The 16,530-nt window shown below is 38.8% G+C and overlaps 1 protein-coding gene across 1 annotated transcript in view; it reads left to right on the forward strand.

Annotated features, from left to right (window-relative positions):
- The first annotated feature begins 11,606 nt into the window (after positions 1-11,606).
- The window catches only part of LOC134354522 (dual specificity protein phosphatase CDC14A-like), a 140,519-nt gene continuing 135,595 nt past the window's right edge, over positions 11,607-16,530 (forward strand). The window contains exons 1-3 of the mRNA XM_063063444.1: positions 11,607-12,009; positions 12,150-12,240; positions 12,547-12,622. Of these exons, the coding sequence (XP_062919514.1) occupies positions 11,607-12,009; positions 12,150-12,240; positions 12,547-12,622 (570 nt within the window). The remainder of the gene's footprint in view (positions 12,010-12,149; positions 12,241-12,546; positions 12,623-16,530) is intronic.

Raw genomic sequence — 16,530 nt, forward strand, 5'->3', positions numbered from 1 at the left:
ACGGGATGCCAAGAGACTATACCAGTCCAAAGTCGAGTCGCAGACCAACTGTCAGTTGTGAAAGGGCTTGCATGCTATAACAGGCTGCAAAACGTGACGGGGGTATTGCCAACAGTAGTGCATCCTTTGCAGATGAGCTTAATCCATTAAATGGATATTTTGAATAGAAGGAATGTGATAAATACTTTCTCTTCCCTCCCCCCCCCCATAACCTGCAGTACATATGAACTCAAAGTTACCATTCCAGACATATGATCAGTCTTACACAGAGTGAACCCCCAGAAAGCACCTGGCCCGAATGGTGACCCTGCCTGTGTCCATTGATCCTGCACTGATCAACTGGTGAGGGTATCTGTAGACATTTTTTACCTCTTCCTGCTTCAATCTGAGGTTCCCACCTGATTTAAGAAGACCATTATCATCCCTGTACCTAAGAAAAACAAAATAATATACCTTATTGACTACTGCCTGGTGGGTCTGCTATACACCATAATGAAGTGGTCATGGCATGCATCAACTCAACCCCCCCCCACCCCAGACAACCATGACCCACTGCAATTTTCCCACCACCAAAACAGGTCTATAGCATATGCCACCCCCTGGTCTTAAACTCTTCTCTGGAGCATCTGGGTGTGAAAGACACCCACAGAAGACTGTTGTCTATTGTCTACAGCTCTCCTTTCATTTCCAAACAAGCCCACCTCCAGGCTCCTAAACCAGGGACTCAGCACCTCCCTTTGCAACTGGATTCTTATTTTCCTGAACAACAGACTACAATCAAGATAGGCAGCAACCCCTTTGCCACGCAACACAATGCTGCAGGAACTCAGCAGGTCAGGTAGCATCTAGGAAAAGAGTACAGTTGATGTTTCAGGATGAAATCCTTCGGTGGGACTGGAGGGAAAAAAAGCACTTTTCCTAGATGCTGCCTGGCTTGCCGAGTTCCTCCAGCATTGTGTGTGTGTTGCTTGGATTTTCAGCAACAGCAAATTTTCTTTTGTTTGTGAACACCTTTGCCACCATTATTTCTCAACTCTAGTTCCTCAGCACCATAACTCTACTCCTTATACACTCACAACTGTATGGCCAGATTCTGTTTAACTCCATTCATAATTTTGCAGATGACACAACCACAGTGATCATATCTCAAATGATACTGAGCCAGAGTACAGGAAGAGAGCCTGGTGACATGGTGCTATGAAAGCCCCCGTTCCCTCAGTGACAGCAAAACAAGAGATCGGCATTGACTTCTGGTCCATGTGCTCCTATTTCCTGGATAATGTTGCTAAAGTTGAGTGAGTTGAGAACTTCAAGTTCCTAGGAATGAACATCACCAATAGCGTGTCCTGGTGTGACCAAAAAAAAGCTCACCAGCACTCCACTTCCTCAGGAGGCTAAAGAAATTTGACATGTCCCCTTACCTTAGACTATATCAATGCACAATAAAAAGAATCCTATCCAGGTGCATCATGGCATGGTATAGCAACTCCTGTGTCCATAGCCTCAAGAATCTGCAGAGTGTTGTGGACAGAGCTCAGCACATCATGGAAACCTGCCCCCACCCTACCCCACCGTCCTTCCATGGGCTCTGTCTATGTTTGTAGTTGCCTTGGTAAAGCAGACAGCATAATCAAAGATCCAGCCCACTATGGGCATTTTCCCTTCACCACACCACCCACTTGATACAGAAGTCTGGAAGTACATACCAACGGGTTCAAGGACATCTTCAATCCTGCTGTTTTAAGACTATTGAACACTCCCTAGCATGATAAGACGGAATCTTGACCTCGCAATCTACCTTGTTATGACGTTGCACCGCACTTTGTCTGTAACTAGTGTAATCTGCACTCATTGTTTTACCTTACACTATCTCAATGCACTGTTATAATGAATTGGTCTGTATGAACGGCATGCAAGATGTTTTTACTGTACCGAGGTACGTATGACAATAAACAGTTACCAATTTATTGGCAAAGTTTAATGTCCCGAGTTTGTTGCAGCATCTTTTCAACAACTTCATTGGTATTACTTTATAGATTTTAAACTTGCGTGTCTGCATGTAGCGGACCCTTGTATATACATAGATAAACCCGTATTTGGTCTGCTGTGTGTATCTAGCACTAATGTAGGAACACTTATTGATGATCCTGCTAATTTATAATTGTCAGAAAATGCCCCTTCTGGTTGATTGGACGGAACATGAGATGAGACTGATGTTCAAACAGTTACAATTCGTAGTGACTTAGATGTCACTGAATGGGTGCCGCAGTTTCTCTTTTTTTGTTGCGGCTCAGCTTTTCTAACAGTATTTAACAGCTTTCTGCACATGATTAAATCCCAAGTATTTCTCAACCATATTATTAAAATTTTGAAATATGATCGGCGCCAAATATGATTAAATAACCAAAGCAAAGTTCTGGTGGAATGCTATTGTGTCGCGGGGTAATCAGATCCGAAGTGCTGGATTCAGCAGTCCCCGGGTGCGGGGTCAGTGACTACTTGTTAGTTTCAAGGTACGTGGTTATAAGTTAGGAGACGTCACAAAGCCCTAGCTGGTGCTGAAACTCATCCCAATTACTAGCTGCCAAGAACCCAAACCTGTGCCCTCACTTACCGAAATCCAATGCAGCATGTTCACTTGATTTCATCCATACCAAAGCCCTACAGCCTGCGAAGGCAAGCCAGGCCCTTCTAATTGGAATTAACGTCCAGACATGTGGAGCCCCGACCAGTGCATTCGACCCACAGCGGATCGTGTTTATTTTGTTGATTTTGGGGGTAAGATTATTAAAACTCAGAAAATACTAATTGTCAGCTCTCATAGATGAATAGTGGAAATTTGAAATATCTTCATTGGAGCCGTGCATATCTTTGCAAGCAATTTTTTAGTCATAATATTTTTATTTGTATCTACTGTTGGCTGAGTTAAAGTCGACTGTGCCAATGCCATATTTACTAGGGATTAAAATGCATAGATTTTAAAATCAGCACATGCAAGTAGATGTTTAACGTAGCACTATTAACAGCGCCAGCAATCCGGTTTCCATTCTGATGTTATCTCTGTAGAGTTTGTGTTTTCTCGACGTGACTATTCGAGTTTCCTCCGGCTGCTTCGGTTTCCTCCCACGTTCTAAAGATGTGAGTGTTAGTAGATTAATTGGTCACATGGGGATAACTGGGCTCGTTCTCAAACGATGAATGGATAATAAATTTCAGGACTGTTACAATAAATGAAGGCTGATTGTTTGAAGGTTAGGAGGCATCCAGCATTTCCCATATGATAATATGTGCGTTTCTACCTGTATCTAAACGTTTATCCAACGTGTACAATAGTAGGCGTTAGAAACATAGAAAACCTACAGCACAATACAGGCCCTTCGGCCCACGATGCTGTGCCGAACATGTACTTACTTTAGAAATTACCGAGGGTTACCCATAACCCTCTATTTTTCTAAGCTCCATGTATATATCCAAGAGTCTCTTAAACTACCCGATCGTTTCCGCCTCCTCCACCGTCACCGGCAGCCCATTCCACGCACTCACCACTCTCTGCGCATAAAACTTACCCCTGACATCTCCTCTGTACCTGCTTCCAAGCACCTTAAAACTGTGCCCTCTCGTGTTAGCCATTTCAGCTCTGGGGAAAAGCGTCTGTCTATCCACACAATCAATGCCTCTCTTCATCTTATACACCTCTATCAGATCACCTCTCATCCTCCGTCGCTCCAAAGAGAAAAGGCTAAATTCACTCAACCTATTCTCATAAGGCATGCTCCCCAATCCAGGCAACATCCTTGTAAATCTCCTCTGCACCCTTTCTATAGTTTCCACATCCTTCCTGTAGTGAGCCGAATCTAGTAAAATCTTTATATTTTCTAAACCGCTGTATGATTGTAACAGTATGAAAACAGCAAAATTGCGGGTGTGCTAACGACCAAACTGTGGTTCCTTACTGTCCGGTAAATCTGGACATCGACATTGTATGTACTGATTAATCTATCCCCCCAAATTTGGAAAGAGGAAAAAGAAGGAAGAGTATGATTTGAGAATAATGCCGAATGACGAAAGGAAGAACGTTAGTAACTTGCCACTGACGACACTACTCCTCTTGTTTCTATATTGGTACTATTGTCATGGTAGCATACAGAAAAAGCATTGTGTGACAAGCTAAATCCAGACCGGATCATATTTATACTGTTTCCTTCCAATTGTAATCATAATATAGGGACCACTGCGGAATGCTTAATGTTAACATCAATTGTTTAAACAATCACGAATATGTTATTAACGGCGCTTAAGGAAGGCAAAGGGTTTATTTTGACAACCAGATTTGACACCCCCCCCCCCGGAATTGTAGTGATGAAGGTGTTTAGAGTGGGCGATGGAAATTATTGCTCGTAGCAGATCTCCCCGTATTTTTCGGTTTGAATCAGGCTACCCTTTATTGCCTCAAAATGGGCGCTCAAGTTTATTTGCCGAATCACAGATTCGTTTTCATTATTAACAGTGTGCATATGGCTCAGAACTCACTACACAATTCTTCCATAGATTACAGCTTCAAGTGCCACTATGCATTGAACACAGACATTTCCTTTGATGCTCCAGTGTGGTGCTCTTCTATTGGTGGTTGAAAATTTAAACCAAGCTCCTGATTTATCTCTGAAATGAATATAGAGAATTCGAGGTACCATTTCCAGGAAGATCAATTAAAGTTTGTCCAATGGTATCTCTTAGCCAACATCAGTAAAAAGAGGCCTCACTGATCATGAACACATGTGGGAGCTTGCTTTTGCATTTTCTACCTGCAAAAGAAAGTGGCTTGGAATGTATTGAGGTTGTGAAATGTAGATCCTTATTTGTGTTCAATGGGATAGAAATGGTGATTATATGATCAAATAATATCATCCCTACAAGTATTTGAGAAATGCTGCACTTCTGTTGGTAAACTCCATTATCAATAGTTAGTCCAATATGTATGACAATACATATAGTACAAGAAAAGAATGTAATATTGAAATGTGTTTCTATACTAATCTGAATTATGATTCACACATGTTGTCCAATCTAAGTAAGGTGCAATTGATATCACTTGTGGGTAGATTAAGCCAACAGAAAGGATTTGATTTATTTTATAGGAGCAATATGATACACTGTTAACCTTTTTAACGTCCCTAATGGTTACCATAATCTTTCAAAATAATACAGCTGCTGTACATTAAAGGGTAGTGAACAAAATAGATTTATTTGTTTTGTTTTCTGATCTGTTCAACATGAAACCTCAGTTTCTAGATTAGGTATGAAAGGCATAGCTAAAAAGGGCAATAGTACATTGGGAGCTTGTTTTTGATCCCCTTATTTTTGTTGATATGGTGGGAAGTAATCACGTGATTTGATATACTGTCAGGCTGCCATTACCTATTTCCCATTATCTTCAAAAGCTAATTGACACCTTTCTAGTGAGAGTTCTGATTGTTCTTGATTTACTTGGTTGTGCAGTAGCTGATTGTCTCTGCTAACAGACAATCAGAAATGAATTACTACTGACAAATACAAAGAAAATGGAACATGGAATACAGTTTGAGGAAATGCATGATCATGTACTTTGGTATAAGGAATAAAGGCATGGACTAATTTCTAAATGGGGAGTGAATTCAAAAATTGGAGGTGCAAAGGGACTTGGGTATTCTACTGCAGGATTCTCTAAAGGTTAGCTTGCAGGTTGAGTTGACAGTAAGGAAGGCAAAAGCAAGGTTAGCATTCATCTTGAGAAGACTAGAATATAAAAACAAGTATGTAATGCTGAAGCTTTATCAGACATTGGTCAGACCACATTTGGAGTATTGTGAACAGTTTTGGGCCCGTTATCTAAGAAAAAAAGGACTGGCATTGGAAAAGGTCCAGAGGAGGTTCACAAGAATGATCTGGGAAATGAGGGTTAACACATGAGGAGCATTTGATGGCTCTGGGCCTGTACTCACTGGATTTAGGAAGACGAATGGGGATCTCATTGAAAGCTATTGAATATTGAAAGACATAGTTAGAAGGGACGTGGAGAGGAGACTGAGCTAGAATCTAATAGTGGTCTTGGACCAGAGAGCACATCTCTGAATAGAAGGACATCATTTTAGAACAGGGATAAGGAAGAATTTCTTTAGCTAGAGGATGGTGAATTCATTGCTGCAGACAGTTATGGAGGTCAAGTTGTTGGGTATATTTAAAGTGGAGGTAGACAGGATTTTGGTTTGTCAGGGCATCATAGGTTACAGGGAGAAGACAGGAGAATGGATTGAGAGAGATAAAAAAATCAGCCACGATGGAACTGGTGAAGCAGTACTGATGGACTGAATGGCCCAATGTCACGGTCTTATGGTTTAAAATATTTACTGGAAATCTAAAACAAAATATTTAATTACCCTTTGCTAGCCAGGTGTCTATAAATAAGCCATTATCCAAAGAGTCTGAAGCACTTCACGGAGGGTGGAGGAGAGAGAAGGAGGTATGATTTGCTCATTTATGATTGAAATGGGGGAGTACTTATGTTCTCAAAGGGTTATGAATCTTAAACCAAAAAATAATTTCAGAGGCATTTCTTAAGAGAATTGCTATACCTTCTCTCCACTCCAACTCTTTCCTCCATTTCTCTTGCTTTTTAAAACTTATAATGGCAAAGTTAATTGGAAATCAGTTCTAAACCCCTGCCATGTTTTTGCATTAACTGGTGAAACAATGCATTACTTTTGATTGGATTTGTCATCATAAACTGATATTACCATGAACATTAATCTCAATGTTTTAACTTCATAATTTAGCTTGAAGTGATATTCTGGACATCTTTTTATGCCTCACTTCTATATTAGCTTGTTTTTCCTCATATCTTGGATCTCTAAAGCAAATGAGAAGAAAGTGGCATGAATGCCTTATACTATGTATTGGTAACTAGAAATAAGAATAGTATTTAAGTTGCTCATGGTCAATAATGGTAATATTTAGATCTTATTCTTGATATCCATCCCCTCTGATCTTACATGATCTTTTGTCCAGATCATTAGACATATCTCCAATTAAGCCAATTGCTTTCCTATAAAACAGTTCCTCTTTCTTCCACTTCCCTCAACACCTCTACACCCCTCCCCCATGAGTTTTTTCAGAAAATCCAAAAATGTGTAAGATTTTAAACATGTCCCCAAAACAAAAGTTCTTATAACACAAATTTCTTACAATTCTGAGCAAGGCAGTTTAAGTTCACCCTCTGCAAACTTTCTGGTTTCCTTTTTGCCATGGATATAGTAAATGGCATATTTTATTGTCTTATATAGTGTCATACTTAGAATTACATATCTCTTGCAAATATCAATGAAATATTTTAAACCAATTTATTAGTAATTTCTTTATCTTTATGATGAACAACATTATTTTCAGCAGAGAACCCTTCAGGACATCAGTACTTTTAATTCTTATCTTTAGTTTTGTTTTATTTCACAGCCATCTGCTTTCTGTTGTCTATCACCTATTCTTCTCTCTGGCCATCTGCCCTTATTATGAGCTTTTTATCTTGCACCTTTTATACCATATCTATTGTATGCCTCTGTCAGTTCTTTCAATTATTTATACCAAGTATTTAACTTGGCTAATTAAAGATGAATACAAAAGCACAACACTGTAGATAATAGAAATCTGAAATAGTGTTACTAATAACAGTTAAAGCAGCGTATGTAGAAAGAGAAAAATAGAAAAATGTTTTGAGTTGCTGACTTTCTATATATTATAGATATACACAATGTGACTCTATTATTTAAGGAATGAGGGTAAGAGTAAACAGAACTATTGTTCTGTTAGCCTGATATCATAGGAAGGTAAATGCTGTAATGCATAATGAATGATTTAATAAAGAGCACCTTGAAAATAACAATAGTTTATGAGATGTCAGCTTAGATTTATAAAAGTAAAATCATGTTCAACAAATTTGCTGGGGTTCTTTGAGGATGTGACCAGTTAAATTGACAATCAGAAACTAATGGATTTGATGTACAGTATTTGGATTTTTGGAAGGCTTTTGACTCAATGCATAAAAGCATACAGTATATTCAAGAGGTTCTGTTGTATTTCATTCCAAACATCAGAATGGGGAAGAAATGTGATCTAAGTGAAATGGTTGTTGATTGCAGATGTAGTGGTTTGAGTATCTCAGAAACTCTTAAATCTCCTATGATTTTCACACACAAGTCTCTCGAGTTTACAGAGAATAGTGCAAAAACAAAAAAAAAATCCTTCAGTGAGTGGCAGTTCTGTGGGTGAAAATGCCTTGTCAATGAGAGAGGTCAGAGGAGAATGGCCAGATTGGTTCAGGCTGACAGAAGGCAACAGTAATTTAAGGAACCACATTTTATCACAGTGGTGTGCAGAAGAGTATCTTGGAATGCACAACTGGTCATACCTTAAAGTGGATGGGCTTCAGCAGTAGACCACTAACATACGCTCAGTGGCCACTTTATTAGGTTCTGGAGGTAAATGATTTGGCTCAGGGATTCAAGGTTGATGATAACACTGAACTAAGTGGCATTGTGAATATGGAGGACAATTAAGACAGAATATAGGAAACTGGGTGAGTGGGCAAGAACATAGCATATGGAATATATTGTGGAAAAGCTTGAGATCTTTCTCAAGAATGCACAAAATAGAAAAGCAGTGTATGTATTAAGTGGTGAGAAATTGAGTAATGCCAATATTCATAGGGATCTAGGTGTGTTTCTCTACAAACTGCTGAAAACCAACACTTAGATCTAGTAAGCAATTAAGAAGGCAAATAATATGTTAGTTATTATAAAAAGGGGATTTAATACAGCAATAATGAAGTCTTACTGTACCTATGGGGTAGCACAATGATTAGCTCAATACTTTACAGTATCAGCAACCCGGGTACAATTCCTGCCGTCGCCTATAAGGAGTTTGGTACATTTTCCCCATGACCATGTGGGTTTCCTTCCACAGTCCAAAGACGTACTGGTAGGAACGTTAATTTTGGTCATTGAAAATTGCCTTATGATTAGGCTAGGATTAAATCGCGGGGGGGGGGAGTGTTGCTGTGCGACACGACTTGAAGCGCCAGAGAGGACTATTCTGTGCTGTATCTCAATAAATAAAAATAAATAAATGTGATAGGGGAAAGACTGCAGCTAGAGAGAGTATTGTGTATGGTTTTTGTCTCCTTACCAAACAAGAGTGCGCCCATCCTGGAGGCAATGATGATTTGCCAGACTGTTTCCAGCAACAGTTGGTATGCATTATGAGGAAAGGCCAAGTAGATTAGGCATGAGTTTAGAAGAACGAGAGGAGATCTCATTGACACTAAAAAACTTCTCTCAGAGCCGAACAGAATGATTGTTGGGAGGATGTTTTCCCTGATTGAGGAGTCTAGCATTAGAGGTCACACTTTCAGAAAAAGGAAACTGATAGACTTCTAGATATAAAGGGAATCAAAGGATATGGGCATAGTGCAGAAAAGATTGAAGATCAGCCATGATCTTGATAAAAGGCAGAATGGGTTCAAGGGGCATGACGTGTTAAGGGAAGAAGGGAGAGATAGAGAAAAAAGGAGAAATTTATGTGTCGTATGGATGGTCAAATAAATAAAATAATGAATGGTCAGTGGAGCAATACAAAGGTGATGGTGATGGGACAAATAAACAAAGATTATTTTCAAGGAGGTGTTAATGAGAAATAAAGAATTATTACCAATATAGGCAGTCTTAAAAAAACGAAGCAACGATTATATGTGTTAGGATTCTGGATGGAAGGGATTTCAAAATTTAAGAGCAGAAGTAGATCTTTTGTCAAGTTCATGGACAATCTTTTCTTGATGAACCCCTTCTTGCCTATCCCCCATAGTTCTTAATAAAAACAGAAAATGCTGGAAAATCTCAGCTTGACAGGCAAAGAGAGACATTTACTATTTTAGATCAAGGACTCTTCATCAGAATTGAGAATGAGAAAACAAATTCATCTATGCAACAAAGAAGGTGGGGATTGCAATGGATGGAACAAAGTGAATTTCTATTAATTAATGTAACCACTAGTTGGGCAGTGACTATGTTCTTTCTGCTGTGCCCAGATAATACTGTGAAGTCTGTGAAATGTTGTATAGTAACACTTGACTCCTTTACAAACCTGAGAAATAAAGGAAACAAAAATTTTCACATCATAACTCAAACTTCTGAGTCCAAACTATTGAAGTGCAAATTAACATTTCCTATTGAATAATAGGACTTCTTCTTTACCTTATCACTGTAACCAGCCCACCCCTACCCTACCTTCTCTGCAGGAACAACACAAGTTTACTAACACTGCAAATTTTTGGAATTTGCATCTCAAATGTGATCCCATTCACCTTGGGTGGACCAAATGCAGATTGGGTGATAGTTTTGTGGAACATCATTCAATCCACAATCTTGGACCAAAACTTTTGGTTGCCTGCTAATTTTATGTTACATTTACATCGTCATTTAGTTCACATTACATTGACTCACAACTTATGATGTTTGTTTACTTGTCCCACTTATCTTTGTACCTATGGCCTCTGTACTGTTTCAATGAAACTCGACATACAAAGGGCTATCATCTTCCTTGGTGTTTTATTCCATTCTGAACGGTCCACGAAACTTTAAACACTATCTCATTATTTGTCATTGAAACAATTTATTTTTTGTAACTTATAGTAACGTCTACCCGTAACCTTAATGTCTTGCACTGTTCCGCTGCCCCCCAAAAAAATCACGTCAAGTTGATAATCTGATTATGGCATAAATTCAGTGGTAACTTGGACTATTTTAGAAAATAAAGATCTTGTTAACGAACAAGAGAAAATCTGCAGATGCTGGAAATCCAAGCAGCACACACACACAATGCTGGAGGAACTCAGCAGGCCAGGCAGCATCTATGGAAAGGAATACAGTCGACATCCTGTCCTGCTGAAGGGTCTCAGCTCTAAACGTCAACTATATTTTTTTCCATAGATGCTGCCTGGCCTGCCGAATTCCTCCAGCATTTTGCATGCTGATGTAGTTAACAAGCTCACTTTTCCCCATTACCATTGATTTTAGCTATTCACCATCGACACCCTCATCAATCTCTCTTGCCCCTATTTGTTTTTCCTCCCCTTTTTTGCTTGATTAAAATTTGTTCTATGATTAACTTCTTTTTCCGCTTCTACTATCGAAAACTTTAACCTTTCTTTTGAATGCACAGATGTTGCCCGACCTGTTAACTATTTTCAGCAATTTCCTTTTACTTTAAACACAGGCATCCTTTTGAAATTGTTCCTTTAAGCTTTTAAAATGACCTCAGTCAGCAGATGGTGTTATTTATGGGACCTCTCTGACAAGACCCACTGGCTCAACAGCTGGTTCTAGATAATCACCGACACTTTTGGCCGCTGCCAGATCTGAGCCCATCAATTACCAGAACTTGTCTTGGTCCTCACACCAGCAAGGCCACTGGTTCCGGTTGAACATCCCGACCCGGCGCCTCCTACAGGCAAACCCAACTGACGCACTCCCGCCCTCTCTGTGTTTTCGAACTTTTCCCACCCGTTGATTGGCCGAGCCATTGCTATGGTGACGCGAGGCAGCGGGCATGTGACTAAAGCTGTTGACTGCTCTCGGGCCGTGGTGGCAGAATGGCTTGAGCTGCTTGTCCGAGGGGGAGGGAAGGAAGTCAGGCAGGCAGGCGCCGCGCGGAGGGGGCGGACTCCAACGGGAGCGGGGAGACGACTTTGCTCGAGTTGGGAAGAAGTGGTGGGCCCGAGTTGGAGAGTCGCCGCCTGTGGATCTTTCTGGAGAAGAGTTGAAGTTTGGATTGCGCTGGACACGCGGCGTTCTCGCTCCCCGGACGCGCGCCTCGTCTTCTTGACACCCCGTGCACGCGCTCACAGCCCCTGTCCCCATTTACCGAGTTGCGCGCTCTTTAAAATGGCCGAGGAGCAGGAACTGATCAGCGCGTCCGAGTTCACCAAAGGTGAGTGCGGCAGCGCTGGGGTTCGTGGCGGGGAGGAGGAGGAAGATGTGGGGGGATGGAGGGATACGCGGGATGTCCCTGCTGCTGATGTCCGTGTAAATTCTCTTATACCCTTTCCCCTCCACCGTACCTTGATTTAGATCGATTATATTTCGCAACTCTGAGGAACAAGCCGAAGAGCACCGTCAATACCCATTACTTTTGCACCGACGAGGAACTCGTTTATGAAAAGTAAGTTTCTGCTGACTGTAACTGTGGTCAGTTTCTTTTTAAAGTCTGCAATAAGCGGTAGTGAAGGCTTGGTGTGGTAACGATTCAGTTATGTGATCACGAGTGAAATCGGGATGCGGACTTTCAACATCTTTATTAACGAGATGTTGTCTTTTAATTATTTAAGAATGACTGTGTTCCTGTTTATTTATATCTCCGGAGAACTGGGCAGATGATGGGCTTCTCCAATAGTAATACTTGTTTCTCTATAAATTGAATCGCCTTCGAACCTGTGTTCACCTGAGTGAATTGCTTGTTTCTGTTCAGTTTCTATGCAGATTTTGGTCCACTTAACTTGGCTCAACTGTATCGATATTGTTGCAAGCTTAATAAGAAATTGAAAGTAAGTAATATGATAAATAACTATACATTTAAAAGTGAAAATTATCTTTAATATGTACACTGTCAAAGGAGTTTGAAATAACAAGCCATAATACTTAAATTTATGTATTAATAATTCCAGAATATTGCACTGCTTTGGCTGTGTTTTATCAAAGAACCTTCAAAAACTTCATCCCAGTGAATAAGCTATCTCTATAACATTGTTGCTCTTATTATAATCTCTCTCTCCCATTCAGAGGCTAAAAAAGTGTAGGACTAAACTGAAATGGTGCTAAAAGTGAACTTTGATAGTATAAAGCTGTAGTGAAATAGTAATTTTTCTTCAAAAAAAAACTTTGAAGGGATTAATATAATAGATCTGTTATGGAATGAAGATTTGCATTCTTTGCAGTTAAAGGAATTGTGTTGACTCTGTATGACTAAATTATCAAAAAGCTAGTCCTATATGTGGATTTGACGATTAGGATGTTGAAATTTGGCAGACAATTAGCTGAAATATGGTGGTGTTTTTAGTAGTATGAGCACATTTTGGTTATGTTCCAAGAAAAAGTCCTGACGAAGGGTCTCGGCCTGAAACGTCGACTGTACCTCTTCCTAGAGATGCTGCCTGGCCTGCTGCGTTCACCAACAACTCTGATGTGTGTTACTTGAATTTCCAGCATCTGCAGAATTCCTGTTGTTTGTTTATGTTACTGGGCTAGTTTTCATGATGATTTAAAATCCTATTACTTAAATCTGAATAGTAAAAAGGCAAGTGTATGTAATGTTGACTGAAGCTACTGAACTTCTGCTTTTAAAAAAAATACTGATGTCCATTAGAGAAAGAAACTTGCCATCGCTGTCCAGTCTGGTTGACTATACAAATAATGTCAGCCTTAATGTTTTACTCTTGTCTTACTATAGCATTTTAGCAATATGCAGTTCAGAGATAGTTGGGGATGGACAATAAATACAATTCATGTCCATGTCCTGCATCTACAGTTCCTTCAATTACACTTATTGAAATAGGACTTGATCTTGGTAGAGCAGTTGATAGAACTCAGAGGGTGGCTATTAGTGCATGAATTTTTTGGACTTTTGACAGATATTGATTTATCCATCAATCAGTTTTCTAAACCCAAGCATTTACTGATTTTTGAGTTAGTAACAATACTAATGAGATTTGTTTCTATTGTTCTATTCATGTGGATCTCTGCCACCAAGTTGTACCTATAAGGAGTTTGTGATTACAGTTTTTTTTTGTCCATCCTCAATTCTTGATGACCCAGTCAGAAACTCCGGAATTACTAATACCTCCTTGCTTCATTTGCAGCTGATTTAAAAAAAATTATAATTCTTCCAATCACACACAAACACATCAAATACTGTTTTGAGATTTCTAAATTTCCAGAACCTCTGCACATTTGAAATGATTGTTTTGAGCTCAAAATATCAAAAGACAACACCCTGGAAATGGAATTTTTTTTGCTGCTGTAAGTTGAAGATGAGCAACTTTGTGAATTCTTGTCTTCAAATTCTCTGCAAATGAATGCTCAATGTCCTCCTTTCTCTGACCCAGATTTGAATATCTTCTGTTTACTATAGTGCAATTATCTGGGTAATCTAATGGCTGTGAGCAAGGCTGGCATAAAATCAAACAGGCTTAACAGTGTTTTCACAAGTGCTTCTACACTTCCTTGAGCAGAGAAGGCCAGTTATCAATGCTTTGGCAGTTACTTGTCAATGTCCATAGCAAATGTTCAGTAATTTACCTGAAAGGGAGATTATGAATTAAGCAACACACACAAAAAATGCTGGTGAACGCAGCAGTCCAGGTAGCATCTATAGGAAGAGGTACAGTTGAGGTTTCAGGAATTAAGTCAGGTTTATGTTAACTAGTCTTATTGCTTTAATGTGTGCAGTTTCATTTACAAACCTTTTGATTTACGATCCTAACTTTGTCGTGATTTGGGTTTTTAACATTGGTTGTTTCTGTCGTGATGGAAATTTTTTTTATTGAATTACGCAATCTATTTGGATAGTTGAACAAAGGATCAGAAATAGTCATGTATAATTCAGACTCTATTCTGGTTGGTTCCATTTCTCCATATACCATTTTGGGCAACGTACTTCATGCTGCAGAGCTTTGGGCAAGGTGTAAATTAGGTCCTAATATTTAAATTGGCAAAATTTGAAATTGCTTAAATCAAAAGAGTAGCTACTATTGTAAAAGAGTGTTTATTTTTGTGAAGGCCTATTGATTTATTGATAATGAAGTTAATATTTGACTATTTAAACTGAAATAATTTCCTCTGCTTTTAAAACTAGTTCCTGGCAGAAAAGAAGCTTAATTTTCTATGGATAAGAGTGAGTTAGGTTTTGTTTTACTTGGATGTTGCTATGGTAGCGAGCCTATAGTAGAATTTTATTGACCTTGCTTTGATCAACAAGCAAAACTTTCAATGTAATTTAAATAAATAATGTTGTAGTGTATTGGGGCCATTGTTGTTTCACAATCTATAGGTGAATCTCAGATCTTGCAAGAAGACAGCAGGCACGAAGTTTTTTTTCTTGAGACATATTTTGCTTGACCTGAGTGTTATATAAGCACTTCCTGGGAATTTTTACTGTGCTTTAGTTTTTATGTTCTTGGCAAGAATTGAATTGTGACATTCAAAGTAATGGGATAAAGGAGGAAGATTTGTGCTTGAGTATTACTTATTTGAACTTGTGTAGAGGTGTCAAAATAAGTTGAATGGTATTGTTTTGCATGATTAATTAGTTTTTCATTATAAATTAAAATGGTTTTGAATTTGCTTATTAATTTTTGTGGCTTCAACCATTTTGAACAGACATCATTAAACTGTTCCTTTGAAAATTAGTTGCTTATTATTGTGGTAGGCAACTGTGGTACATTTGTTATAATTTCTGTTTTGTTTAATTTCTGCACACTCTCTTGGGTATTGGTTGTACAATTTTCCCTCCTTTTCAAAACAATAATCTTGCACTCTCAATTTCAATTTCAACTTCCTACTTCCACAGTTCTCCCCTTACCACTTCAAAGCTGAATCCAACTCTTGTTTTCTCAAAACTTCTCTTTGAATGACTTTGCAAAAGTTTCTCTTCATGAGTTTTTTCTTTGCATAGTCTTGCTCTATCTGTTGGAGCTGTATGATGAACTATGAATATTAATTCATTACTTTGTATTGTGGTTCACTTTTCATATAATTTGAGGGATTTGGAAGTTGCTTGTTAAGTTTCTGAGATGTGTTAAGAAAGTGCAAAGAGATTACAGTATTTAGTTGTTTAGATTTTTGTTTCTTTTTGCAATCAAGATACATTCTCTGTTTTGTACTTCAGACGCCATGGCCATAACTGATACTTAGCGTTAATGTGATTACAGAATTACTTCAAATGATAGAAGTTTGAGGAGACAATTTACTAACTACTAAAGTATTGCACCGTGAAATATGCCAGCTTTCTCATTTAGAAATATTAGCTGAGTGAATAAATTGTTTTTCCCGGTCACTCAAGGGTTTATTTTTTCTGGTTCTTTGCACATTCTTTACATGTAATCAATCAGGGCATATTGAAGATTCAATTACCTGTGGAGGTAGGGTTATAATGTACAAAGAAGTTTTTTAAAAAAACTTGTAATGAAGTATTTGCAGTTACTGCTATGATTTAGGAAATATCATGTCCAACTTATATTAATTTAGCTTGTTCTGGTATTTTAATTTCAAAATCATTAATTCTGATGTAAGCTGACATTTAATAGATCTATTGTATATGGGCCATGTGCCTGTGCCTACCACTGACTTGGAGAAAACCCTTTCTCAAAAGCCACCCATACATATCCCTCTCTCCTTAAATTCCACTCTTGCCCTTTTTTTTGCTTTGTTCGTCTAAGGCCCTTATGTACTGTAATGG

The sequence above is a fragment of the Mobula hypostoma genome, chromosome 12 (genome assembly GCF_963921235.1).
Source record: "Mobula hypostoma chromosome 12, sMobHyp1.1, whole genome shotgun sequence".
NCBI lineage: Eukaryota > Metazoa > Chordata > Chondrichthyes > Myliobatiformes > Myliobatidae > Mobula > Mobula hypostoma.